The 26,495-nt window shown below is 39.0% G+C and overlaps 1 protein-coding gene across 1 annotated transcript; it reads right to left on the minus strand.

Annotated features, from left to right (window-relative positions):
- Positions 1-10,953: 10,953 nt before the first annotated feature.
- LOC147607856 (uncharacterized) lies at positions 10,954-12,094 on the minus strand. Its single transcript, XM_086790121.1, has 2 exons — positions 11,402-12,094; positions 10,954-11,319 (listed from the first exon to the last, which is right to left on the minus strand). Exons 1-2 carry the CDS (start codon positions 12,092-12,094, stop codon positions 10,954-10,956), a joined length of 1,059 nt encoding a protein of 352 aa, XP_086646247.1.
- Positions 12,095-26,495: the final 14,401 nt, after the last annotated feature.

Genomic DNA, 26,495 nt, shown 5'->3' on the forward strand with positions numbered 1-26,495 from the left:
TTTCTACAAGCATGAATATCTTGAGATATGCACATGCATGAATAACTTGAGATATTCACATCAAAAAATGTCATCATTTTTTATTCACATAAAAAAGATATCATCTTGAAAAGCCAAACTAGTTTTTCATACCTGTGAATATCTTGAGATATTCACGTAAAAAAAGTTATCATCTGAGGCACATTATATTATAATGGTTCACTATGACACAAATGTGAAAAAAGGTTCTCTTAAATAAAATTTTTGATGTGGAAAACCTAGTTAGTTTTTCACAATGTGAATATCTTGAGATATTCGCATTAGAAAAATTATATTGTTTGATCATTTGCATGCATGTTAGTAGTGGAGATGGTGAATGAAGGTTAGTAGATCATGTAAGCATATAATTAATATGAGATGAATAACCAAGGTGGCTATTCACGTGAGAATTTTTGGAAAACTTCATGTCAAATAAAAGTTAGTTTTTTTATGCAAAATGATGTTAGATGAATTTCCTAAGGTCCGAGAGAAGATAAAAGGTATGAGAATTACTATTTCCTCAAACTTTGACTTGGAATGAAAAATCAAGCTAGTTTTTTTACAACGGTCTTAATTATCTTAAGGTATTCACGTCAATATTTTATCACCCCCAAAAGGGATAATGAATACATATCCATGTTTAGGAAGATTTGAATGTGCAAGTACATGCATTTTTTCCTTCATTTGAGAAGGTCATTTTGGCATGATAATCAGATTGGTTTTTCACAGTGTGAACATTAATACTCGTTTTACATGCCAAATGTTCACAGTATAAACATTAACACTGGTTTTACATGCCAAATTAAGTGTTGAATTTCTTATTTTTGAGGTGATTTTGTGGCTAGGAATGATTCACACTATTTTGGACCAACTTTTTTGGATGTAAAAAACTCAAGTGCCAAGATCTTTTGGGTTTCATATGCGGAAGAGGTTGGTGAGTAGTCTTCCTTCTAGGCTCTTGGTTTCATATGCGGAAGAGGTTGGTGAGTAGTCTTCCTTCTAGGCTCTTGGTATTTGCATTATGAGCATCGTTGTGAGCATTTCCTGAGGATGTTAGGTAACTAAATGGGATTCCACCCTCATAATAGCCTTGAGCTACTAAAAACTATTTTCCCACCCACATTTCAACACCATGAAGATATCTTGGCATTGAATTATGGGTTGGATAAACCTTATTTTTTGGAACTGAAGGTTTGATTCCTTTCTTGGCATTTCCTTACAATGGAGAACTTCCATTTATTGGTCTACATAGCATCGATGATGAAGCTTTGGTCCTTATGAGATGGGCTGCCAATGGTGGCAAGGTCACTTGGATAGATTTACCTTTGTCAATTATTTTGTGATGACTTTTTACGTTGTCCTCGTTGGCTGATTTAAATGACAAGGTTTTAATAACATAAGCATTTGATTTCTTTGGGGGTGAGGTTAGTCAAACAGAGGATCTTAGAGTAGAAACTTCATCCCGATTTAGGATTGTTTTAAAGAGGGGTTGTCAATGACAAGGTTTTAGTAATAGAAGCATTTGACTTCTTTGGGTGAGGTTGGTCAAAGAGCGGCTCTTAGAGTAGAAGCTTCATCATGATTTAGGATTGTTTTCAAAAGGAGTTGGTAACAATGAGGTTTTAATAATAGAAGCATTCAACTCCTTTGGCGAGAAAGGCTCTCACAGTAGATTATTTATTATGAGGTACTGTTATGGGAATATATTTTAAGCCCTCTTAAAAATATTATCCTACCCTCTTAGATAATTCAGGGATGCTTGGATTATCTTTGCATCAATCCAAATTATGTTAATATAATGGGTGATGCCATTATAAATATTAATGCATTTGGTGGATATGACGCATGTTTGGGGTCTCTAATGTTTGTTTCAGTTGGTTCGTATATGGAGGGGTGATTCCCGGGTTACTTATGCTTTGTGTAAACATGTGTGTGGCTATGGTTTGTATGGTTATGTAATATTTGTTTCACCAATTTATTTTTGGTTATTTTATAGGTTAAGAGGATTCTGAAGATTGAGGAGAAGTTTCACAAAGTTATTACTTGGCACACCATTTTTATAAACAAGCTTTGTATATACATGTGCTAGCTTGTGCACATTTTGATTAGTTTATCAAGCATAGACTTGTTCTTTAATATTTTTGTAATTTTTATATTTTTGGAGACTATGGCCTAAATTGGAATAAAGTATCTCATAAATACTCATGTGTGGGGGAGTAAGGCCATACACACATGAGGGGGGATGATTGCACCCAATCATGGAGTCGTGCTTTGTGAGCTAAGTATTTTTACTTGTTTTTCTTTCAATTATTGAATATGTTGAGCATGTGGTGCTTAATAAATTATTTGAATTAAATCAATTCTTGCAAGTTCTTTAAATTCTATCTCCCTAGAAAATTAGATCCATGATAGTGGTATGAGAGCTAGATCTAGGAAGATGGAGATAAGAATTGAAAACTTAAAATCTTAATTCAAAGGTTTTTGGAAGGGTTGCATATATTATCCAAGGGGCAAAGACCAAAGGATAAGGAGAGGGTGGCAAACCACTCTGCAAAAAACCACAAAACCGCTTTCTCCATGAAAAGTAGTTTTCTCAAATGTGTAGCCACTTCTTGATCCATCTTCATGGATGAAGTCTATAATTGAAGGGGAATCCGGCTTAGATTTTGGGTTGCTAAACTATCACAACAAGAAGAAATCCATAATGAATAGTGTATAATCTCCCGTAAATCTATTTTGGAGAAAGAAGTTTTAATGGCTTTTTTCTATGAGGCTGAATTTTTTTTTTCTAAATCTTAGAATCTCTTCTCCCCCTTCTCTTCAATGGAGCACAGCAAGGCTTAATTTTTTTTTAAAAAGAAATTATTCAACTCATTCTCTCCCTCACGATGGCACTGCAAAAATTAGCCAAAATTTTTCTCTTCTTCCCACAGCTACGCTGCGCGGGTTTTCCTAGAGAAGAGCAGCTCTGTTTTGCCTATATTCAAAGCCTTATAAATCTTTGTTAGTAAATCTTTAACAAAACTTTAAAACATAAAGCTCTATAGTATAAAGGATTTTTCTTTTAATGTAACTTCTTCTTTTTGTGGCTCGTCCCTCTGCTGAAGTAAAACCACCCTTTTTGGACTTTGAAAGCCTTGATAAGAAAGACTCTACCTCATATTTTATGAGCTTGAAAAATAAGCTTTATAATATAAGCTCATCAAATCTTACATAAGGTTAAGGCTTACCTTCAATTCATTCAAGTGAACTCTCTACTTTTCACAAAGGCAACACTTCAGAAAATTTCAGTAGAAGCCCACTCTTCCTTGGAAAAGCCTTTTTCTCTTAAATTTTTTGGCATCAAGAAAATTTTGATTCTTCTCAAAATTTTAGAGGATGGTATCTAGCGAAACATTTCATGACGAATTCAAGAGCTAAATTCTTCGTCCTTATTTAATTGCAATGGCTACTTGATCTCGGTACCACCCACGGTGCAAGAACAAATATCAGCACTTCAAGAACAAATTGCCAGTGAACAAGAACACCAACGCAAATTAGAGTGTCAATTGAAGCGTTCTAAATGCTAACGTGATTCTTCCAATTCTTCTGACTCAAACGAGGAGGAAAGTGATCATATTAGATGCACTGTTGAAGCTATCTTGCATGCTCAAAATTCTCAAAAAGACTCATAAATTAGTTGAAAAGCATTCACTTTTTCTAAAATTATGATGGAAAAAAGGATTCTCGAGCTCTCATTGCGTGGATTAGCCAACTAGATGACTATTTCTCTAGCAAAAAGTTCTCAAAAAGGATAAAATTAAATGTGCTTGTAATAACTTAATTGAAAGTGCTGCCTTATGATGGAATGTGATCAAACAAAGTGAACATAAACCTTCAACATGAAAAGAGTTCCAAAAATTCTTAAAGAAACATTTTCTCACATCGCAATATAAAGCTAAAGCACATCAATGATGGGACACTCTATGCCAGATTGAGAAAGAGAATGTCCAAGCTTATATTCATAAATTTTAGGATATTCTTTTACAAGTTCACGTAATTGAAAAAGTCAAGGAAAAAGAGCAACACAGAAAATTCATTACTGGGCTTAAGACTACCATTAGGGCTGACGTTAACATGTTAAAAAGGACCTTATCCTAAGGGTCCAGATTTTCTGAAAATTTTGGATTAAGGTTCCTATGGACCACTAAGATTAATCCAAATGTACAGAGGAGATAAATTTAAGAATAAAAGAAAATCTCCCAAAAATGAGTAAATACTCACATAAGATGAAGAGTTGACTAAGGATAAGGTTTATTAGTTCAGTGAAAAAGAAGAGATATTTAGAGAAAATGATGCATTTTTGACACCTCAGTGTGGGGAATTTTCCTCATGAAGGAGACGCCTATTTCACATGTGTGGATGAGTTTTAAACTCACAAATAATGAGATATTTTCATCTCTCCTCTCTCCTATTTCAACTAGATCCAAAAAGTAAGCTAAACTGACCTAAAAATGGTCAAAAAGTGACCAAACTGATCTAGAAAATTCTAGAATCAGTTTGCTTGGTTATAGGCTCACTTTTTCCTATAAATAGAAGACTCTCCCTTTGTAAAAGCTTAATGGTGTTTATGCACTATTACTCTGCTTCTGTCCTGAGCCATCTAACATTGAATTTCTTGATAATTCAATTGTTTTTTGGCCTAATCCTCTCCAAGTGAATTTGGTGGCCACTCTTGCTGCAAAAAAGAGTAGAACCCTCAATCCCTCAAGTCAAAGGAAAGCTTACAAGCTCTATGTAAGCTTAATTCTTACTAATTGTTTGTGAATTTTTAAATCTATGGTTTTCTCAAATTTTATGCTTTGTAATGTTGAATTAAAATCTGATGCTATGCCTTGATGGAAAGGCCACCCCCTTCTCTTCTTTACAATTCATCCCTTCTCAATCCTAGAAAGTTTAATTAAAAAGATTGATTAAACTCTTTTCATTGTTTACCCTCTTGATTTTTGGAAAATGGAGTAGATTAGAGATATTAGAATTCAAATTGGATTAATTCAAGTCATAAATTGAATGATAAAATTAAGAAATGGTCAGCCATACAAAGGAGGTTATGGCAAAATTTTCTTAAATTTTATGGAACTAAAGTTTATCATTAGGTTATTCTAAAAGAGTAATTCCCTCTGTTTGTGCATTCTAAAAGAAATTCTTTTTATTTTAAAAGTGTTATTCCTATTTTATGCATAAATAGAAAGATGCATATTGGATATTTTTTTATTATAAAAGTGTTATTTACATTAGATTCAATTTCTATGCATAGAAAGATGCATATTGGATATTTTTTATTATAAAAGTGTTATTTTCATTAGATTCAATTTCTATGCATAGAAAGATACATATTGGATATTTTCTTACTATAAAAGTGTTATTTTCATTAGATTTAATTTCTATGCATAGAAAGATGCATATTGGATATTTTTTTATTATAAAAGTGTTATTTTAATTAGATTCAATTTCTATGCATAATAGAAAGATGCATATTGGATATTTTTTTATTATAAAAGTGTTATTTTCATTAGATTCAATTTCTATGCATAGAAAGATGCATATTGGAAATCTTTTTATTTTAAAAAGTGTTATTCCTATTATATTGAGTTTATGCATAGAAAGATGCTTAAAAGATTTATTTTTATTTCAAAAGTGTCATTCTCATTAAAGTTGAATTTATGCATAGAAAGATGCATAAAAGATTTATTTTTATTTCAAAAGTGTCATTCTCATTAAAATTGAATTTATGCATAGGAAGGATGCATAAAAGACTCATTTTTATTTTAAAAGTGTTATTCTCATTAAAAGTAAATTTATGCATAGGAAAGATGCATAAAGGATTAAATTTTATTTCAAAAGTGTTATTCTCATTAAAATTGAATTTATGCATAGAAAGATGCATAAAGGATTTAATTTATTTCAAAAGTGTGATTTTCCTTAAATTGAATTATGCATAAATAGATGTGTAAAGAATCTTTGCCTCCAGAATATGCAAAGTAACTATTTGTATGCCAATAACAGTATTTGTCGAGCTGTTTAATCATTTGACAATTAAAGTTTGTAAGACAATGCTGAGTTATAAGGCACATGAGATGCAAGACTTTCAAACTTATTGGATGATGGTTGGGATAGCTTCACTTCCAACTCCATACATTGTGAGGTTGCTCATAACTCCATTCAGCTCAAGTACATGATTGCAAGTCAAAATTTTATATTTTCCTTCTATTATAAAACGCAGTAGGCTGATTGGAAACAGCTTGTTCCACTAGATCACGATGTGAACTCATTTGGTCGTGACAATGAATTAATTGACATTTCTGTCAAAGAAAATGAAAATTCTGGTTATTGTTGTGTCACTTAGAGAAAATGCACAATTGCATAGTTGCGCCATGACATTCATACCGAGAGTGAAGGAACTGTTTCAACGGCATTCACATTCATTCTAAACAACAAGAAGGTAATACTTATACAGGAGTCAATCTCTTTCACTATCTTTTTGGATTACTTTGAGTTCTCTAACCATTTCTTGTTTCTGTAGGTTCTTCGACGGAAAGAAAGCTTGATTCGATGTGGACAAATTCCTGATAGGATAATTCAGATTGATCGAAACTGATCTCATAGGTGGAAAAATCATGTGCATCTTAACATGTAAGGATGGCTATTGAAAGTCAACTTTAGAGCCAGACATTGTCTATAGTGTCATACTGTAATGTATTTCAATGGAGCAATCTACCCAAAGGGAACAATGGACTTCGAATGGGCAGCTCTTGTCGCAAAATTTGCAATTGATTTGTTAGTAGACTGATGAAATGTACTATCTATTGTAACTTGAGCAATATATATGATTTCAAATCATTTATACAAATGGATGACTCAAGTCTCTCTGTCCCTCTTCCAAAGCGACACATTCACACAAAATGAATGCATGAGGGATTCCCTTGTGTGAGTAAACTAAATGAAAATCTCAATGCATGTCGTTTCCTTGTAAAGTATATACAATAAAAGTCGTTGTTTCACTCAAACTAAGTTCCTCTCAGAGACCAAGCAACATTTACAATAGAGAGAGAGACGAGAGAGTATGAGAGGTACAAAAGGACTTGGGAATTATGATGAGATGTAGTTGTGACTGAGTCGAGAGAGAGAGAGGGTCATTTCACAAGCGATATCAAGCGTTGGATTTTCACACTGAGAGGACAAGTCAAACGATAGTCGAAGGATGGGGGGGGAAGAGAGAGTGAGAGCGAGAGAGACGTGTGCAAAAGAATGCGATGGGGCTCGCCCGAACCTTGTCCTCGCATTCTTTTGCACACAAACATCTCTCTCCACACCACCCTCTCTCTCACTCTCTCTCCCTTCCAGCTTTGTGCATCATCGTGAAGAGATAGGGTGCATCATCGTGAAGAGCTAGGGTGTCACAAGATAGAGAGACAGAGGGGGAGAGATAGATAGATAGATAGAGAGAGAGAGAGAGAGGGAGGGAGGGAGAGGGAGGGAGAGAGGGAGGGGAGAGAGAGAGAGAGAGAGAGAGAGTGCGAAAGAATCCGTGGAGGAGGTTTGGGGCTCGCCCAAACCTCCTCCACGCATTCTTTTGCACAAGTCCTTTTTTTTTGGGGCTCGCCCGAGAGAGAGAGAGAGAGAGAGAGAGAGAGAGAGAGAGAGAGAGAGAGAGAGAGAGAGGGAGGGAGGGAGGGAGGGAGGGAGGAAGCGAGGGAGGGAGGGAGGGAGAGAGAGAGAGAGAGGGAGGGAGGGAGGGAGGGAGGGAGGGAGGGAGAGAGAGAGAGAGAGAACGAGAGAGAGAGAGAGAGAGAGAGAGAGAGAGAGAGGGAGGGAGGGAGTCCACCTGAGGTCAGGCTTCGGGATGATCGTGGAGGAGGATGATTGTGGAGGTGGATAGTGTGGAGGCGCTAACGTCGAACAGGATAATGGTTGACGAGCGTGGAGGAGGAAAAGTGTGGAGGAGGATCGTGGAGGAGGATCATTGAGGAACGTTGGAGTAGCAGTGGTGGAGCGGTGGAGGTGGAGCGGTGGAGCCGTGGTGTTGGAGTGGTGGAGGTGGAGCGGTGGAGCCGTGGTGTTGGAGTGGTGGAGGTGCAGCGGTGGAGAGGTAGAGCGTCAAGGAGCGGTGGCATGTTGATTGGTACGGGCCAACAATAAAGATATCATATAGTGGCTATTTTTAGGAAATATCATGCAGTGGCTATTTTTAGCCTCCATGTGCAATTTCCTATTTTAGTATGCAACATTAATAACTATAAATATCCAGCTATTAATAGTGCCCATGGATATTAGAAGCCAAATTTCAGACTAGCCTTTCTTCCAACTTCCCTGCACCCCTCCGGTACTCGACCTTCGCGGCATCATGGAAGTCCCTTCGCTCCCGACTAGCAGGGCATCCAAGGAGACGTCCCTTCCAGGTAGGTCTCTAGCTCGTTGTCCCTCTCTTGAGTCACACACCCCCACCGACACCACCTTCTCAAAGACGTCTACCCCCTCTTTTTTTCTTTCTCTGTAGCCGTTTCTTTCTCTGTAGGAGAGTCAGAGAGGGGGGGCGAGAGAGAGAGAGAGAGAGAGAGAGAGAGAGAGAGAGAGAGAGAGAGAGAGAGAGAGAGAGAGAGAGAGAGAGAGGGGCGTGTGCAAAAGAATGAAGGAGGAGGTTTGAAGCTCGCCCGAACCTCCTCCTCGCATTCTTTTGCACACGTCGAAGGAGACAGAGAGAGAGAGAGAGGGAAGGAGACAGAGAGAGAGATAGGGGGAGAGAGGGCCTTGTGCAAAAGAATGCGAGGAGGAGGTTTGGAGATCGCCCAAACCTCCTCCTCGCATTCTTTTGCACACGTCCCTCTCTCTCTCTCTCTCTCTCTCTCTCTAATCACCTGCACACGTCCACAATTAGCTCGAGGTGTCCAAGAACATCGTTGAATGTTAGAGGCATGATGAGGAAAATGAGAGAGGGAGAGGGAGGCTTGCAAGTGGAGAAGGAGGTTGCAAACGAGCGAAGAGGGCGAGTGACAAGCAAGTTGTGGGAAGCGCTGAATATAAAGCATCTTATATAGGCGAATTATCAAAGTAAAGTTTGGAGTGCAATGCAAACCTTGCCATGCACACACACACACACACACTTGTTGTAATTGAAATCGAGAGAGAGAGAGAGAGAGAGAGAGAATTGTGTGTGCGTGAACTAGAGAGTGAAGGAGAATTGTTTTTTATCAAAATTGCAGATCAACAATCGCCGCAATCTATTAAGAAAAAATGAATGGATAAAAGGCCACAGTGGGCAACGGAGATTTCGAGCATACAGGACAATTATAATTTTAAATCAAAGAGTATAAATTGGAGGGACATGCCTATGTGGAAGAGCAAAAGGAAGCAGATCTTCTGCTGTTTGAATTCCTAGAAAAATGCAATGCTCAAAGGGAGTTTCATTTATTTTATGACATGTGGAATACAGAGATTGATTTTAATAAGGTTATCGAGCAACACAGAGAGTTTTTATCCAAGGAGCTCTCAGATTTTAAGAGCATGACAGAGAATGGAAGGGTTTGCGTTTCAAATAAGTGGTATATTCATGTCAAGGATCTTATTGAGAACTCTAAGCAGAGGATCTCTATCACCAGGCGATTTAATAATCTCCCTAATGTTTATAAGGCCACATGCAACATGCATTCTAGTACATGTAGGATTCTTGAAGAGAGTCTTGGTTTTGCCATGTTTTTGCATTTTGAGGACACTGGAGATTTTGAGGACACTGAAGATGAGGCACATAAATTTTTAGAGCCCGACATTTTTATTGAGGGAAGCCAATTTGAAGAAGAGCCGATACAAGAGGAAGAAGTTAATATTGAAGAAGAGAAGAGACAAGCTCAAGAACTTGACCTTGTAGCTTTACGGACGGTTAGAAACTATAAGAGGTGAAGTATCCACTGAAGGTTTGAATCTAGAAAAAGGTCCTCTTGCTCTTCCAATGCTTCCATCTTTTAGCACCAAAGATGATGAATATTATCTGCTCTCTGATATTCAAAGGATCTTTGACTTGAGAGAAGATTATGCAATAGCTTTGATTGCACAAGCTTATACCGAAGACCAAAACTTGGGTGTTGAGGATGACGATTTGATGATTTTAGAGGAGTGCTTTGAGCCTAAGGTAGCACTTGCCTTGTGCTTTGATAAAGCTGCATCTGTAGAAGAGTTACAGGATGAAGAATTTAGTGAAATACAAAGGCAGTTCAAAATTAAGCCTAAACAGCCTGAGATAGAAGAGGAACAGAAGTGTAAGCTTGAATGTAACACCGAAAGAAGTATCAATCTTTGGTCAGATAAAGTTCTGGAAGAAGATGAAAATATGAAGGTAACAATGTCCATTTTAAATGTTTTCTTTATTTTTTTCCTTCTATTTTAATGTACTTATGTTAATTGTGTGTTAACTTTGCTATTGTATTGCAGTTATATCTTGAGGATGACAAATTTTTGAGTAGATCATTAAGAGCCAGAGAATGGGGGCATGGGAGACTTTCATCACTTGCACATTATATGAACAAATTGTCTTCAGCCAAGATGCTTATCTATCATAGAATTCTAAGCAACAATAGGGAAGCTGTGGTATATTTCTTCAAGTGTTTGTCAAAAGCTCTTGGTGGGAACCAAGTGAGTTGGCAAGCAGATAAGGTGATATTATCTAGCATACACTGCATATGCTCTAGCACATGGAGTGGAGAATCCTCTTGAGCTATCGAGTTACAGCAAGTATCATTTGATTAGATTCAGAGAGCCACTTTTGAGGTCCGAAGATAAAGAAATAGAAGTTGCAGATTGAGAGCCATTTTTCAGGGCACAAATCACAGGAGCAGAGCCTCTTATATTGCATGTGATTACAAGGGACAAAAGTTGTATGACATGTCTTTTTTGGATCATAATGCTTTAAGCTCTGTCAACCCACTTGTGATCTACAAATATCTTTGTCTGTCTCCATTGTGCATGTTTCTCTGCAACTATTGAGTTCTGTAGAATTTGCCTTCTTCTTTGCTTTCGTGCCATGTTGAATGCTAGTTGAACTTGTGACAATGCAACCTTTTTCTTTATCTGCAACCTTTGTAGTATCCCTCTGTAAAACCATTGGAACAATTCTTTAAGACTATTTGCCTTCTGTATTCCTCCAAAGTGTTGTGTGTGATGAAAGAATGCATTTCGAGCCATGTAATGCGACTTCTCCATCCCTTGTGTAGACCAGATTGCAGGGCATCCATACTTTTTGACAAAATATGGAAGGTGGTTAAACATAATATGCTGCAATCAAACATTTTTTATTAGAAAGTACTAAAATGTAGATCATGGAATATATATTGCAATTCAAAGATGTCATGCTTACCATATAGTGTGTAATGTTGCAGCTTGTCCAAGCTTGCTTCATTGATTTGCCAAAAAAATTTAGCTCCTCCTCTAGTATACGGTGATCAATCTTAGTCCATGTCTTTTTGTCGCAGAATATGAATAACTTGTCTAATGATTTCCATACTTCTACTTTCATATTTCTAGCGACACCATCTGCTTCATCATCTTTCACAGCATTATGCACAAGCCTCCAAAGCCCATATCTCACCCTTGAAATATATCTTGATCTTCTGCCTCTGATTCTTGCATACTGTGGTTCGGATAAAAATCTTCTTGCTTTGACTCCACCAATCGAAGGCTTGATCGGAACATCCTTTCCATTTGTGGACTTTTTAAGGTTTGTTGTGATATGTACATCTCCTCCATGGAGACCAATGTCTGACAATACTTTTTCTAATGCAGCAATTGCTATTTTCCTGTGCTTTTCAGGACGCAACTTCCAAGCAAAAACAATATATAGAAACACTAGTTTTTCCACGATTCCACACAAAGCATGCAATGTGCATATATGCACATTACACAAGGAAATGTCAAGGATTGCTTTAAATGCTGGATCTACCTTATCCCTGTTAGGTGCCCTCTTCCACCATTTGGAGTCCATCACATGAGCCGGTTCCTTGCAGTAAAGACATGGAGATTTAGAATTACCACCTTTGCTTATGTTATACATACATTTTAAGGTCTTCAAGTCCCCTGACATATGCCAATCAACTTGAAAATCTCCAATCCCTTCAACATGAAGCTCCTCTCCCTGAACTTGTCTTTTGATAATTGCAGGTATATCTATATGATGGAAAATCCATGAGAGTGTATCATGGTCCTCTATTTTAACCTGTAATTGAAAAATGCAACTCTGTAAACGCATCAACATTATAAAACATGAGCTTTAATTGTACAAAGTAAGCTTTAAGTGTACAAAGTAAAGCTGAGAGATTACCTCAAATGCACCCAACCACCAAATATTCTTCCCCGATTGTACACTGAAATACTTTGAGTTTTCCTTTGGTATTGAATGTTCAAGCACTCTATTCATTAGTGTGATTGTGACTCTTTCTATCTTTTTATCCTTCACAATTTGGCATTCATCAAGTTTAATAACAAAGATAAGTCGTCCATGGCACTCTTCTAAAGTGATTCTATAAAATTCTACCATTCTTCTTTGTAAATGTTGAAGATCAACAAAAATATTATTACATTCATTATAAATGGTGTTTCCTTTCTTTCCTTCGAAAACTCCATCAACATAAAACCATTGACCAATAAATCCATCGACTTGTTGATTGAGCATCCCTCTTAACCTCCATACTTCTGCTGGATTTGGAAGAATCACACGTTTGAGTCGTTGATCCTTGAAAGTTGATGACACAGCCTTAAAAACAGCAGAATAACCTTTTTTGCTCACTCTCCACGATCATCAAGAGCTTCTTGTATAATGTTCACATTAACTTTGTTTTTATGTACAAAGTTTTCCACAACGTTCCGTTTGACTGTTTTAAACTGTTTTTCTTGGATCAAGCCTTCTGCAAGAGAAGTCGAAAATAAACTCTTCATTTGCTTCACTGGAAGACTATTTGGATTCATATTCTCCTTGAAAGGCTCCAAGATTTTCCTACATACACAATAAAATGAATTCGTAAAGAAGATACAAAACATTAAACTTCCAATTTTCAATCAAACTAAAATATCCCTACCTTGCTTGTTGAACTCGCCTCTTTCATCCTCCCGTTCCTGCTTTCAAATCAGCAATATTCCAAAGATTTCGTTGCTTCAGCCTATCTCCCAATAGTGTCGCTTTCGATCTCATTTTGCATAGCTTCTCCTTACACTTTGTGTGTTCTTCGATCTCATAATGAAGTCCCTCTTTTAACGTCGCGCCTTCAAGTTGATACTGCATTTTTGTCCTCACTTCTTGTTCGTACAAAGATTTAAAGATATGCGAAGCTTGACACTGTGCTGAGATATATCCAAGCATACCTTTCTTACCATCACCTACAAATCTCAACAACGTGGTTGGATTGGAAAAAGGTGGAGAAGAATTTTTGAGTATGCATTTTGGATAGAGTGCCATCACACCATAAGTCGATGTGCTGTAATCCTTCTCTCCTCATGTTTTCTTTCTGCGTCGCTCCTAGACATTGTTGTTTTGACAAAGGCGCATATTCTTCTGTCAAATCAATATGTAGATGATGCCGGCGCTTCTTGTTTGATGGTTCTGTCATTTTGAGGGTAGTCATCTCCAATGTTCCACAATGTGAGAGTCTAATAGTAGGGAAACATTTGAATATGGCGGTAAGCTTTGAAAAGCTTAACAAATGAAGAAGAATTTGGATTAGTTATGGTCTGACTGCATAGAGTGAAAGCGGGCCATGGAGCAGGCTGAAAAATGATTGAGGGAAGAGAGTGGGTTGTTGTGGGAGTAATAAATACAAGAGTTCGTGGCTCATAAGTTTTGAATAAAGAAGAATATCTTTATTCTTTCATCTCTGACATCTTTACATATTCTATTGTGTATTTTAATGTAACATATTCTTCCATGTCTGACATGTTTACATATTCTATTAAATATTCTATTGTTTCTGTGGATTTTGGAAGAGCAAAATATGAAGAAATTACGAATTTCTCTCAGGGCCCCAAAATGAGCTCCCTTTTTTCCTAATGACATCCGCCACAACATTGTCCTTTCCCGCCGTGTAAGAGATCTTGAAATCATAGTTTTGCAAGGTAGCAAGCCATCTCTCTTGCTTTGGAGAAAGGTTTTATTGGGTGAGGAAGTATTGGAGTACGTGGTGATCCGTCCTTACTTTGAAATGCCCACCATAAAAATAGTGATGCCACTTCTTCACGGCATGCAAAATGGCCAACATTTCTTGATCATAGACATGAAGCTCCCTCGATGATCTTTCTACTTTCATACGCAATCACCCCATGCTCTTGATATAACACGGCACCAATTCCTCTTCCACTTGCATCAGCCCATATAGTGAAAGGCTTAGAAAAATTAGGGCAAACCAATATTGGGATGAAATTAGTGCTTCCTTAAGCTCTTGGAAGATCTTATCGCGGCGGCCACAGCATCCCAGTAAAATGCTTGCTTCTTAAGCCTATCGATAAGCGGGGCTGCCATGTGAGCATAGTGGCATATGAACCTCCTATAAGAGCTTCAAATGTGGTCGGAGCATTTGATAAACCAAAAGTCATAACCATGAATTGAAATAGACCCCGTTCAGTCCAGAATGCCATCTTAAACTCATCTCCTTTTTTCATTTTTATTTGATGGTACCCAGACTTGAGATCTATCTTAGAGAAATATTTTCCTCCTTTCAACTCTCATCAAGTAAATCATCAATCCTTGGAATGGGATATCGATTCTTTATAGTGATCTCGTTGGAGTCCCTATAATCAATGCACATTCTATAATATCCATCCTTGGAATGAGATATCGATTCTTTATAGTGATCTCGTTGGGGTCCCTATGATCAATGCACATTCTATAAGATCCATCCTTCTTCTTCACAAAAAAAACAAGTGAGGCGAAGGGTGATTGGCTTGGTTGTATGAACCCCATTTCCAAAAGTTCCTCCACTTTCTTTGCCACCTCCTCCTGCTCAACCTTCAAAAGACTATAAGGAGGCTTATTGAGACGACTCCTTGTCCCTTGCAATCTGCACAGCATCCTCAAATGTTTTGGGTTTCTTCCCTTCGACCTTGAGCTTCAACACAGGAAGCAAACCACTTACAAACAATCCTTTCTTCACAAACATCGGGGGAGCCTCACTCCGCAAAGAAAAGCACCATCGATCCCACAACCCTGTGAACACATGCAAAAAATCATCCAGGTTTTGTCCTTGTCCCTGTTGCAAATCATTGAGTTCCTGCCATAACACACTTGAGTCTTCAACTCGCTGAAACCGCTCCAAAAGAGCCTCTGTCAACCTTTCTAATGTCAAAACACTAGGTGGTACAGCCTTAGCTTCCTTTGCTTCAAAACCTTTGAGCCAATCTCTAGCATCACTCTTCAAAAAGATCCTCAAACGTTTCAACACCTGCTCTTGATTATCAATATGGTTGCTAATGCACGCAACCTCGAACCTCTCAAGAAACTCACCCACATCCTCATCTTTATACCCATAAAACTCAGGATACATCAACATCCGAAAACCAACACAACACTGCAAGAAAAAGTAGCTGACGAGTCGTGCTCCTATGGGGCATACACCCTCTAGAGGTGGCTTCAAGCAGAACTACTCCTTGCTAATCAACACCCTCAAAAAACTGAGCTCTCCTCAGTCGAACAATCCCTGAGCAATCCTCAGTGGGGGCACCAAAAAACTGTCGGGAGGCTGGGAAAAGAAGAAATGCCTCTACAGCTACCTAGCCTTGGAAGACACAACAAACACAAGGGACACCTATCAGCACAATGCTGGAAACAAAAATCTCTCACTCTTCACCACCCACCCACGCCAGACAGACAACACAAAACAAAACCTATATTTCAGTAGAAACCCTCATCTTTACATAGCTGGACATCTAAGATGTCCTCCGAACCGTCCTCTTCTAATATCCATTCACAATCTGCCCACTCCCCCTCTTTTATATAAATTACCACTGACCAATAACCAGAAGAACTATTGGAAAATACAACTTCGAAGAGTGTGGGATCTTCAAAGTACAACTCATCAACATCTGGACCTAATTCTAGGACTAAATACATGACAGTAAAACTGCACTCCAACAAAATATATATATATATATCCCAGTAATCACCTTTGCTCTATATCCTTCTCTTCAGCAGCATGCAGTTGTAAAGACTGCCACACCACCTCAAAAGTGGCAGCTCCCCTCTTTGGCGGCTTCCCTGTCCTCTTTGCCAGCTCACCCCAAGGCGGCTCCTCTGCATGCCTTTGCCAGCTCAACACCAAGAAAAAACGGCCACCTTCCCACGTACTTGCTCTGTCCGCTCCAGAGAGGCTTTCCTGCTTTTAGCTCCTCTTGCCTGCTTGCGTCTGCACACGCCCCAGAGCTCCATTTGCTAGAGGCGGCTCCCTCAGAATGACCAGGCCCCCCCTCTTACACGAGGCGGTAACCCTCTTTTTCCTGCCGACCCTCTTTTTCCTGCCGACCCTCTTTTTCCTGCCGACTCTCATGCTTCGCCAACTTTCCAAAGCACCCGCTGGCAGCAGCGCTGGCATCAAATCAAGTAGCGATGTGGCTGTTCTATAAATTGCCATGTTATTATATCATTTTTTTATTTTTTCCTTTTCCCTAAGGCCTAGAAGATGGCCACACAATGCTTTTCATTTCACACCAAATCTTGCATACGTCCTTTCACCTATAAATTGCCCATGCTTCCATGCCCACTTCATTTAAAGGGACGCATACATATTCAGAGCTGTCAAACAGCCGATACCACCTACGGCCAGCCTCACTCCGAATAGGCCTGTACAAAGCCTACAACCAAACCATTCTCTTTGTACAACTGCCAAGGCATTCCCGAGCAAAACTCTCACACATGCCATGCATCCATATGTACACAAGCCCAAAATATCTCTCAGAAAAACGCCTGACACCTACCACACTAGCCTGGTCGCCCATGACTCTGCATGGGCGTCCTCTCCCACTGAACCCCCGGATGGCCACATCCTCGGTGCTTCGGCCGAGACGTTGACGCTAAAGCCCCGTCTGGGCATCCGGTTTGCCGCCGTCAATCACAGGCATTATAGCCTATGTGACATTACTCCCCCCTTAAGAAGAGTTTTCTTCCTCGAAAACAAACTGGGGAAACCTCTTGGAAATTGCACTATGGCGTTCCCAAGTAGTAGCTGCCTCCTCATCCCTGTGTGTCCATTTAACAAGTACCTCCTAGTACACTTTATGTCGGGTTTGTCTGTCACTCACGATACCCTAGAATCTTTTCATGTTCATGTGGTATCTTTGGTGGCTCTATCAAGTCCACCAAAATCTTTGGAGAAACTGCGTTCTCTAACCCGTGAACTGATTTTTTCAGTTTACTGACATGGAAGACAGGATGGACTTGAGAACTCCGGTAACTCAAGTTTATATGCTACGTCCCCAATCTTCTTAAGGATTTTAAGTCTGTTTCAAAAAATTCACATTTGCACTTCTTTGCAAATTTTTTGTGCTCTCACAACAACTCGTACACTAGACGCAAATGCTCTATGTGTTCTTTCTATGCCTTACTATACACAAGAATATCATCTAGGAAAACTACTATGAATTTTCCTAGATATAGACATAAAATGTTGTCCATCAGCGTCATAAACATCGCTGGAGCATTGGTTAGCCCAAATGGCACAACCAAAAACTCAAAATGCCCGAAACGGGTCCTAAATGCTGTCTTCGCAACATCTTCTGCTTTAATTCTAACCTGATGATACCCTGATCTCAAGTCTACTATTGTAAAGTATCTTGATCCTCCATAGAGTTGATCAAACAACTCATCCATGCATGGCATCGGATACTTGCTCTTAATTGTTATCTGATTAAGAACCCTATAGTCTATGCACATCCACATAGATCTATAGTTTCATCTACGGAAACAGAATTTAAAAGAGGGTAACAAGCATATACCTCTGCTATCTGGCCTCTGTGGACCACTGTGCACAGCTCCATGGGGGGAGTAAGTGGTGTGGCGGGGACAGTACGGTCGCCCTGCAGGGTAATGACTCTACCTCCATGCTCAAAACGTAGCATATTATGTAGGTAACTCCGAGATAGACTAGGGCCCAAGCCATATAGCCACTCTCTGCCTAGATATACGTCTGCTCTAGCTAAGTGCATGACCTGAAAGTCAAGCGGAGCCTCGTAGTCTTGCATAGATAATGGGACCCCCAATACTACGGTATTCCATACGGTTTTGTCATACCCGTTGGCTAGGCCAACAGTATGACAATGATCGCTCTGGGGTCTCAGTCAACCCCAACTTCTTGACTAACGAGTAGTTCAAGAAGTTGTGGCTAGCTCCATCATCAATAAAAACTGTGACTCTACGGCCACCTATGGTGCCATACATGCGCACCATCATGTCATGCAAACCTACAGTAGGCTGCTACATCGCTGGTGTCACTGAACAAGCATGATGCTCATCACAATGACACACTGTCACCTCTCTGAACTCTACGGAACTGAGAGGGAGTCTCTGCACTACTATATGCAACTACCTAGAGCCGATCCGAGAGAAAGGTGCCTGCAACTCATAAAAAAAATTATTCCCCGCGGCGGAAACCTGTGCCTGAACCACCTTGATTATCCCTCCAAGAGAGAGGTCTTCGTTGGATTAAAAAAAATACAAAAAAATTCATTTTTTTGGCCTGACACGCGGTCCCCCCCACTGCAGGGAAATGCAGAACCTTCACTAGCCGGGCTGTTACGGCGCTGGCTTGGCCTGGCTGGCCGTCGCGGCTGCGCTGGCCTGGCTGGCTGCTGCCTGTGGGCTGGCCGCCGACTGCGCTGGCCTGGCTGGCCGCGAGCTGCACCAGGCAGGCCGCCCGCTGGGCAGGCCGCCGGTTCCCTCCACACAGTCGACAGCACCAGACAGCCGCCATTACAAGGTTCCCTCCACGCTTTTTAAAGCTTTTATGTTACATAAATTATGATAAAATTATGATTTAGATCCATAAATTGGATTTAGATCTATTGATAGTTAATCTATCATAAGTGTATTACTAAGTCTTATACTTTTTAAAATTATTGAAAATTATAGCAGCGGAGCTATGGCAAAATTTTTAAAAATTAACACATAAATCATTTTTATGCATAATGTGAAAAGAGAACTTCCTACAATTTCTAGGATTAGTCATCCTATGTTAAATGAAAAATTCTTGTCATATCCATGGAAAATTAATTTTTAATGTTTATGTATCAATAGTTAATTAGAGAAAAAGAGAAATTTTTAGTAAATTTATTTTTATGATAAAAGAAGAATTCCCATGATAATGGAGATCCATGTATTCCAATGGAGAAAGAGAAAATTTAGAATATTAAAATAATGGATATTTTATTTAAAATTAAAGAAGAATTTTAGATAAATTATTTTATGCATGAATAAATTTAAATGATGAAAGAGGAATTCCCATCATATTTGGAATTCAATCATTTAAATGAGAAAAGTGGAATTCTTAGTATAATGGAATTAATGGATATTTTTAGCTAATTTTAAGAGAAATTTTGATTAAATTTATTTTTATGCATAAGAAAAATTTAAATGATAAAAGAGGAATTCCCATCATATTTGGAATTAAATCATTTGAATGGTAAAAGTGGAATTCTTGGTATATTTGGAATATTAAATATTTTTATTTAATTTAAAGAGAAATTTTAGATAGATTTATTAGATGACAAAAGAGGAATTCCCATGACAATTGGATTGCACTCATTAAATGAGAAAAAGAGAAATTTTAAGCTTATTAAAAAAAATAGATATTGGTATTTAGTTAAAAGAAAATTTTTATGATATTTAAGAAAAGAAAGATTTGAATTAATTTTTGGTGTCAAAAGATGAATTTTCACCATAATTCTACCTAGGGAATTAAGGTTGAGAAATTAAATGGTAGAAAGAATATCTTTAGATATTTTATGTGGTTAAATCACTAAATTGGTATTTACCCAAAAATAGATGTTTATCTGAAGAAATTCCTTGTTAGAACTAGACCGAATGATTAGACTACGAGAGGGACAGATAGAGGGACAAATAGTAAACCTACTTGTCCATCTCTCGATCTGACTTCGTGACCAATTCCAGTTCCTAAATACAAAGAATAGACTACCGTTGAATTAAACTAGTTTTCCTTTGCCCGAAATTACCAAGAATCTAGTTGGACAATCAGTCAGATGATGGGTAAATTACCTTGATGAGAGATCAAGGATTCTCATTATGAAATTGGGAATTAAGGAAAAAGGGGTCTTGTGGAGCCAATCTCAAACTAGGGATTTCACTTGCATAGAACCTTTGTTTTTCATTTAAAAGAGTGTTTTACGCCAGAATGCTGGAGGAAGCATTTGGCATGTGTTTTGCTAAGAGGAGGTTCGTTGCAAACAGCTGGCTGGCGGTAGCCTCATGATGGTACTCTCTTCATGAAAGCTTAAAAAATTAGACTTGATATGTGGCCCTAATCATTCTCAATCAAACCCCCAAGATTTGGTTGGCATTCCACTGAAGATTGAAGCTCATCACCTCCCCAAAATCCAAGCAAAGAGAAAGGATACAATAAAAACGTTTTGATTAAGGAGCTCAGCAAGAAGCAACCTACAGTGGCCACTTCCAGCTGTGAAGCTGAGTACAGGGCAGCTTCTATAGCTATAGTTGAGTGTGTGTGGCTGGAGAGACGAAAAACTCTCACTTGTAGCAAGAGTAGTATGATCCACATGTAGCTCAATCCAATGGGATTTGCATCCCTTTCGGAGCTAGGGATTCAACCCGTACCGGTGCACAAAAGCTTATCCACAAATGGAGAGAATGCTAAGAATACTACTACTATTGACATAGACTTAACACACACACAAGCTCAATCTTGCTATTGCTCACTCACTCATCATCCCACTCATTCATGCATCCAACACAAGAAGAAAGCTAAGCTATTGCATACACAAGATCAAAGCATTCCTCATTCTCAAACACTCACTTCCCTAGCATGCACACAAACCTTAAAGCTATCAACAAGAAACATGCACACTAGAGAATTGACATGAGAAGAGAGACAAACATCAACTCATTGCATTGAATTAACAAAAAAAAGAACTTACAATAATGTAGATGGGGAGAGAGAAGAGCTTGCACCTCTATGGAAAAAGAGGGAGAGCTAGTCTCAAGAGAGCTCAAACATGAGTTTAGCCCAATGTGTGTATAAGCTCTCAAATGAGCCACTTTTTATACAAAAACTCTAAAACTCCCAAAAGTTCCCATGTGGGATTATTGTCAAGCCCACTCCCACACTCATCCACAACTTGGAACTCTTTGCAAGAGTCCTAAATAAGCCCGTCACGCAACACTCCCCCCTTCCTATTTTGCGCACGTCCTCGAGCGTGGTAGAAGCAAAAGTTGCAAAAAACAATGGATACAAGTAAAGCCTTTTATTGAAAATAAAAACCAGCAATGACAATTTCACACATGAGCATACAAGTGAAAGGCTGATTAGAGTTTTAAAGAGTGAGAGTAAAGACTAGTCCAAGTGAGACTAAGTGGTAGATAGTGCTATGCAAAGGCAAGTGTGCTTGCACACCACTGGTTATGACCACAGTCTCAATGTCCTACAAGTATTTAAGTTATTCCTAAGTGGCAAACCTACTCCTAAATATGAGCAATGGTGATTGGACCTCTTTTTTTTTTTGGTGTGTGTGTTAAAGATGAATAAAGAGGAAGGTTCCATCCCAATGAGACCCAAGCAATGGCCAAGAGAACTCCGCCAAGAGAATCTAAAGGCCGCTAAGTATCTCAAGGGCGACAGACCCTTTTCTTTCTGTTTAACATAAGGAGTACCCCATGAAGATGAAGGCATCGGTCTCGAGGGCCCATAATGTACCCTAGAGTCCTACCAGCATCTATCAAGGCGATAGAGTCCTTGAAGGTTTTTTCTTAATCTTCTAGACATCAATGTTCACCCCATGGAAACCAAGGCATCGGCCCCAAGGTGCTAAGGCAACCCCAGGTCCTACCAAGCATTCCACATGGTTGTAGACATGTCATGTCTCGATTCACTTGTATATATTTTTTAGGGCATGGTTTTGTAAATTTTTTATTAATCCTAGCACCTAGCCCATACCTAAGAGGTAGCTACCACTAGGGATAACTAATATACTTCGAGAGCATAAGAACTTGGCATACTCCGTTGGTATGTATCCTACACTGTCTTTAAATAGAAATACCTTCTACTAAGTCCTCTAAGAATCTAGAAATCACTCACCACATTTTAACAACTAATCTAAAACTTAAACCAGCCAACTGTGTGAGAACATGCAAACAATGTATCCAAAAGTTAAAAGCACATAAAGAACAAAAGATTATGATTTGAATACACCTGTTGTAGAGCTCGTTGATGTTGTGCGTTTGCATTGATGCATTGCTGATGTTGTGCAGATTGCTTCTCTTTGCTCTTTGTAGGCATTGCATGTCTCCCCCCTTCCTAATTTGTTTGCACGGTAGGTGGACTATTGGGGCGTGGTTGTATGCTCTTGTTTAGCTGAGATCTCTGCAAAATGTTTATTAACAAACAAGAAAAGAAAAGAAAGGAATAAAATTTGTTATTGGTGCCAATCACCAAATATAGCCGAGGGAAAAAACCCAGTGGGAGAAAAGTGCCCTGGCTTGTTGATCTTATTGTGGAGTCGCTGAGCTTACCCTTGCACTGATGGTGGATCCGTGTCCACTTCTGCTGGAAAGATGGTATCAATGACCTCAGGATGCAAGGACAACCCTGCACAAAAACCGGCCTCTGGAGAAGGTGGTAGAGGAAGGAGTGCATCCTCTCACTAAAATATGGCATTGGTTCTATGGGAAGGTTAAGCAGACAATTTCGATTTTGGAACTGCTCAATGTAGGTACTCATAGTGATTCAAAATTGACATGTTGAGGCTTGGGGAAGGAGGGCTTGCAAGATAGGTGGTTGCAAATCATTTATGCATGTATCCCTCCATTGTTGTGCTTGAACCTCCTCAGGTAATCTACGTTGATTTGGTCCTCTCTCTGGTATTCTCACATTAAGAAGGTTATGGCGTTGGGGTGTAATTCCCACAATTTGTTTCATTAAGCCCGTGCCATATCGTCTAAAGTAAGAGCGGCATATCCAACAAATGTGTGAAGCTTCTTCTAATACGAGTCGTGCACACTCTTGACAATGTGGAAATGGGTGATGCTGTTGATAGAATAAAGTGACAAAGTGATGCCCACAGCAATTTTCACCTAAGGGAGCATAAAAGTACCTAGAATGAGTTTGAAAAGGAGGAGCACTATAACCCCCGCTATGTTCAGGTTGAGTATTATCAGGGTCAATGCATGGTGGACATGTATCGCGCCAAGTATCCATCAGGAGGTATCTGGGTGTAGAACAATGAAATTTAGAAACACTCATATCCATCATTACAATCCCAATCAAAAACATTGTAGATAAGATCATCTCAAAAAAGAACACAATCCTCTCAAGGCATAAGGAACCACATTATTCAAACATTGATCTACCAAAGAGCTTCAATTGTAGTGTTAATGCCTTATCTTTGGTTTTTGGGTATGTCCTTCTTAAGAGGTGGGAAGGTTAGCAATTGTCGAGGAATTTGAGCAAGATAAGAGGATTTAGGCATTGAAGTGCTAGAATCTATGCTCAAAGGAATCTCATGTAAAGTTGGATTTGTCTTAGGTACACAAGTTGATGGTGGAATTGTGTAACAAGGAGAAATTGGGGCAACTGGTGATTCAATACATGTTTTGGGAAGGTCAACACAAGGAGATTTGTAGGTGCTATCACATCCACCTATCCTATCTTGAAGAGGTCGTGTTGATTTCCTTTGCACCCATCACTGATATGGAAAACCAAGGGTGGCTTTTGGAATCTTATTGATACACTCTTTTACGCCTAGCAAACCATGGCATTTGGGAAGCCAAAGTGTTGTTGCACCCTCATAATAGCCTTGTGCTTTAAGAACATGCTTTGGGACCCAACGAGTAACAATTTTAGGCTTGGAAAAGATGTGCTTTTTAGGAGGCTTAGCAACTAGGCTAGATGGTACAAGTTTGTACGCATCTTTGGGTAGCCAAATTGATAATTCCTTCTTGCATGGCCTTCTTTGAGCAGTGACTAAAGTAGTTGGAACATGCCAGCCATGGCCCTCACTTGAGGACTCATCGATTATCCACATCATTTGTGTTGGAGCTTCAAGGTCAGATTTTGAAAGTGGGTTGTGTAAGGTAGAAACACCACCCTTTTGACATGATAAAGCTCGTGGAGTAGCAGATCCCAAAATGCAATCAGAATCAATTTGCAATTTGTATTGTCTATTCTTCCAATCTAATGAGCAATTGGTAGCACTTAACCATGGTCGACCAAGAACAGCCTCTACCACTGCCTTGGACTTACTTGCCACATAAAAGGGAACTGACATCTGGTGATCCTGAATGGACATCATAATGACACATTTTCCCTCTATAGGGTTATCTTCACCTGAGAAGCTTCGTAAGTCAATAGGAATGTGCACAAGTGTGCCGGTTGTCCCAAGGCTATCCATGTGTCAAACGAGAGAACATTATAATCTGCACCAGAGTCAATTAAGGCAGAGACAAAGTAGGTAGTCTCATGAAGATGAAGACACACTTGAATATTGAAAGGATCGACATATTGTTCATCAGTAGCCAATTGTAAGGCCATCATAGAAGCCTTGCGACGCTCCTTGGATTTTGCAACTCTAGCTTTAGCCTCTTCTTGAGCCTGACGTTTAAGTAGGTCATGTGCTTCTTTCCGTGTGTGTGCAGCATGCATTTGTTGAAGCATGGCTTCAGTTAATGGTTCATTGTATTTCTTGAGACGACTTCCATTAATGAAGTTAGGCATTTTCTCACCTTCTAGTGTCTCAAAATCAGAGTCCCATCCATCTTCCTTATCAGCATCATTAGCAGATTCGAGTGTTAAATCCTCCACTGAGACTTCCTCTACATGTAGTGCTGTGGTGGACGCATCCCCATAGTACAAAACATCTAGAAGGTCACGTGGTTGTACCATTCGTATAGGAATAATGTCATATCCATCTGAGTCACAAAATTGAATTGGCTTAGGTAAAGCACATGTCGATAATGTTGCAAGGACCTGACTCCATTCTAGTGGATCAATTAAGTGCTCAGGGAAGGGTTGTGGAATGTATGCCTCATCTGATACACTTTGATTACCCTTGAGTCTCTCAGTGTTGAAATCCCTACATGAGGCTCCACACATCCACAGATCTTCTCGCCCATCTGACAATGTAACTCTTGAGCCCTCAGATGAAGCAGAATCAAACTCATCTATTGGAGACCTTGTTACATCACGATATGAGTGATTCTTTAGGTTGACCCTTGTGATGACAGAATCATGTCGGAGGTACAAATAATTGTATCCCCAATCTTGAATCATTTGAAATTGTCGCATGAAACTCACTTCCCTAGCATGCACACAAACCTTGAAGCTATCAACAAGAAACATACACACTAGAGAATTGACATGAGAAGAGAGACAAACATCAACTCATTGCATTGAATTAACAAAAAAAAGAACTTACAATAATGTAGATGGGGAGAGAGAAGAGCTTGCACCTCTATGGAAAAAGTGGGAGAGCTAGTCTCAAGAGAGCTCAAACATTGTAATAAAGTAGGAACTTTATTCAATAGGGTTAATAATGGGACAAGTCCATGTATAAAAGAGGGGACTTGGACCATGGTTGTAACTTTTGATGATCATTTTTAGAAATGGAAACTCATGTTTCTTGGAGCTCATGGCTTCTTGGCTTGTGGAAGGCTATTTCCATTCTCTTGGTGTGAGAGACTAAACACACTTAGGCATCATGTTTACATGGTGATTACTCATATTTTCATGCATTACTTCCCTTCATTCCAATTGGTATCAGAGCTCTTGATTTTGATCATGGGCATGCATGGGTTGTTGGGAAAATTTGCTTGAAAATTTGAGTTTCTTTTAATTTTTTTTCTCATTTTCTTGTAATCCTTGAGTGATTCTTGACAAATCTTCTCTAATCTTGATTAATCTCATGGGGATGGTGAGCATTTCATGTAGATTGCTTAGATTTTGAGTGATTTTGGCCATTTTTGCCCTTTCTGGACCAAATCTGGGGGTATGGACCAAATTTTTTTGAAAAGTTTGGACCAAATTTGGGGGAAATGGTTAATCGTGATTAGGAAACTTAATCCAAAAACGTTTTTGCTTCTGTGGAGTTTCCTGCAACCCTAGCCATGGTTTTCCTCAACCAAACCTTCACCAAATGGCAAGCAAAGTTGGGGGAATCAATCAGAGGCAAGGTATGAAGACATTATGTGAATTTTGTTCATCAAATCGTGGAGAAAAGAAGGCGATTTTCAGCGCAGC

Source organism: Cibotium barometz, chromosome 54 (assembly GCF_041138505.1).
Source record: "Cibotium barometz isolate CiBa-2024 chromosome 54, ASM4113850v1, whole genome shotgun sequence".
NCBI classification, from domain to species: Eukaryota; Viridiplantae; Streptophyta; class Polypodiopsida; order Cyatheales; family Cibotiaceae; genus Cibotium; species Cibotium barometz.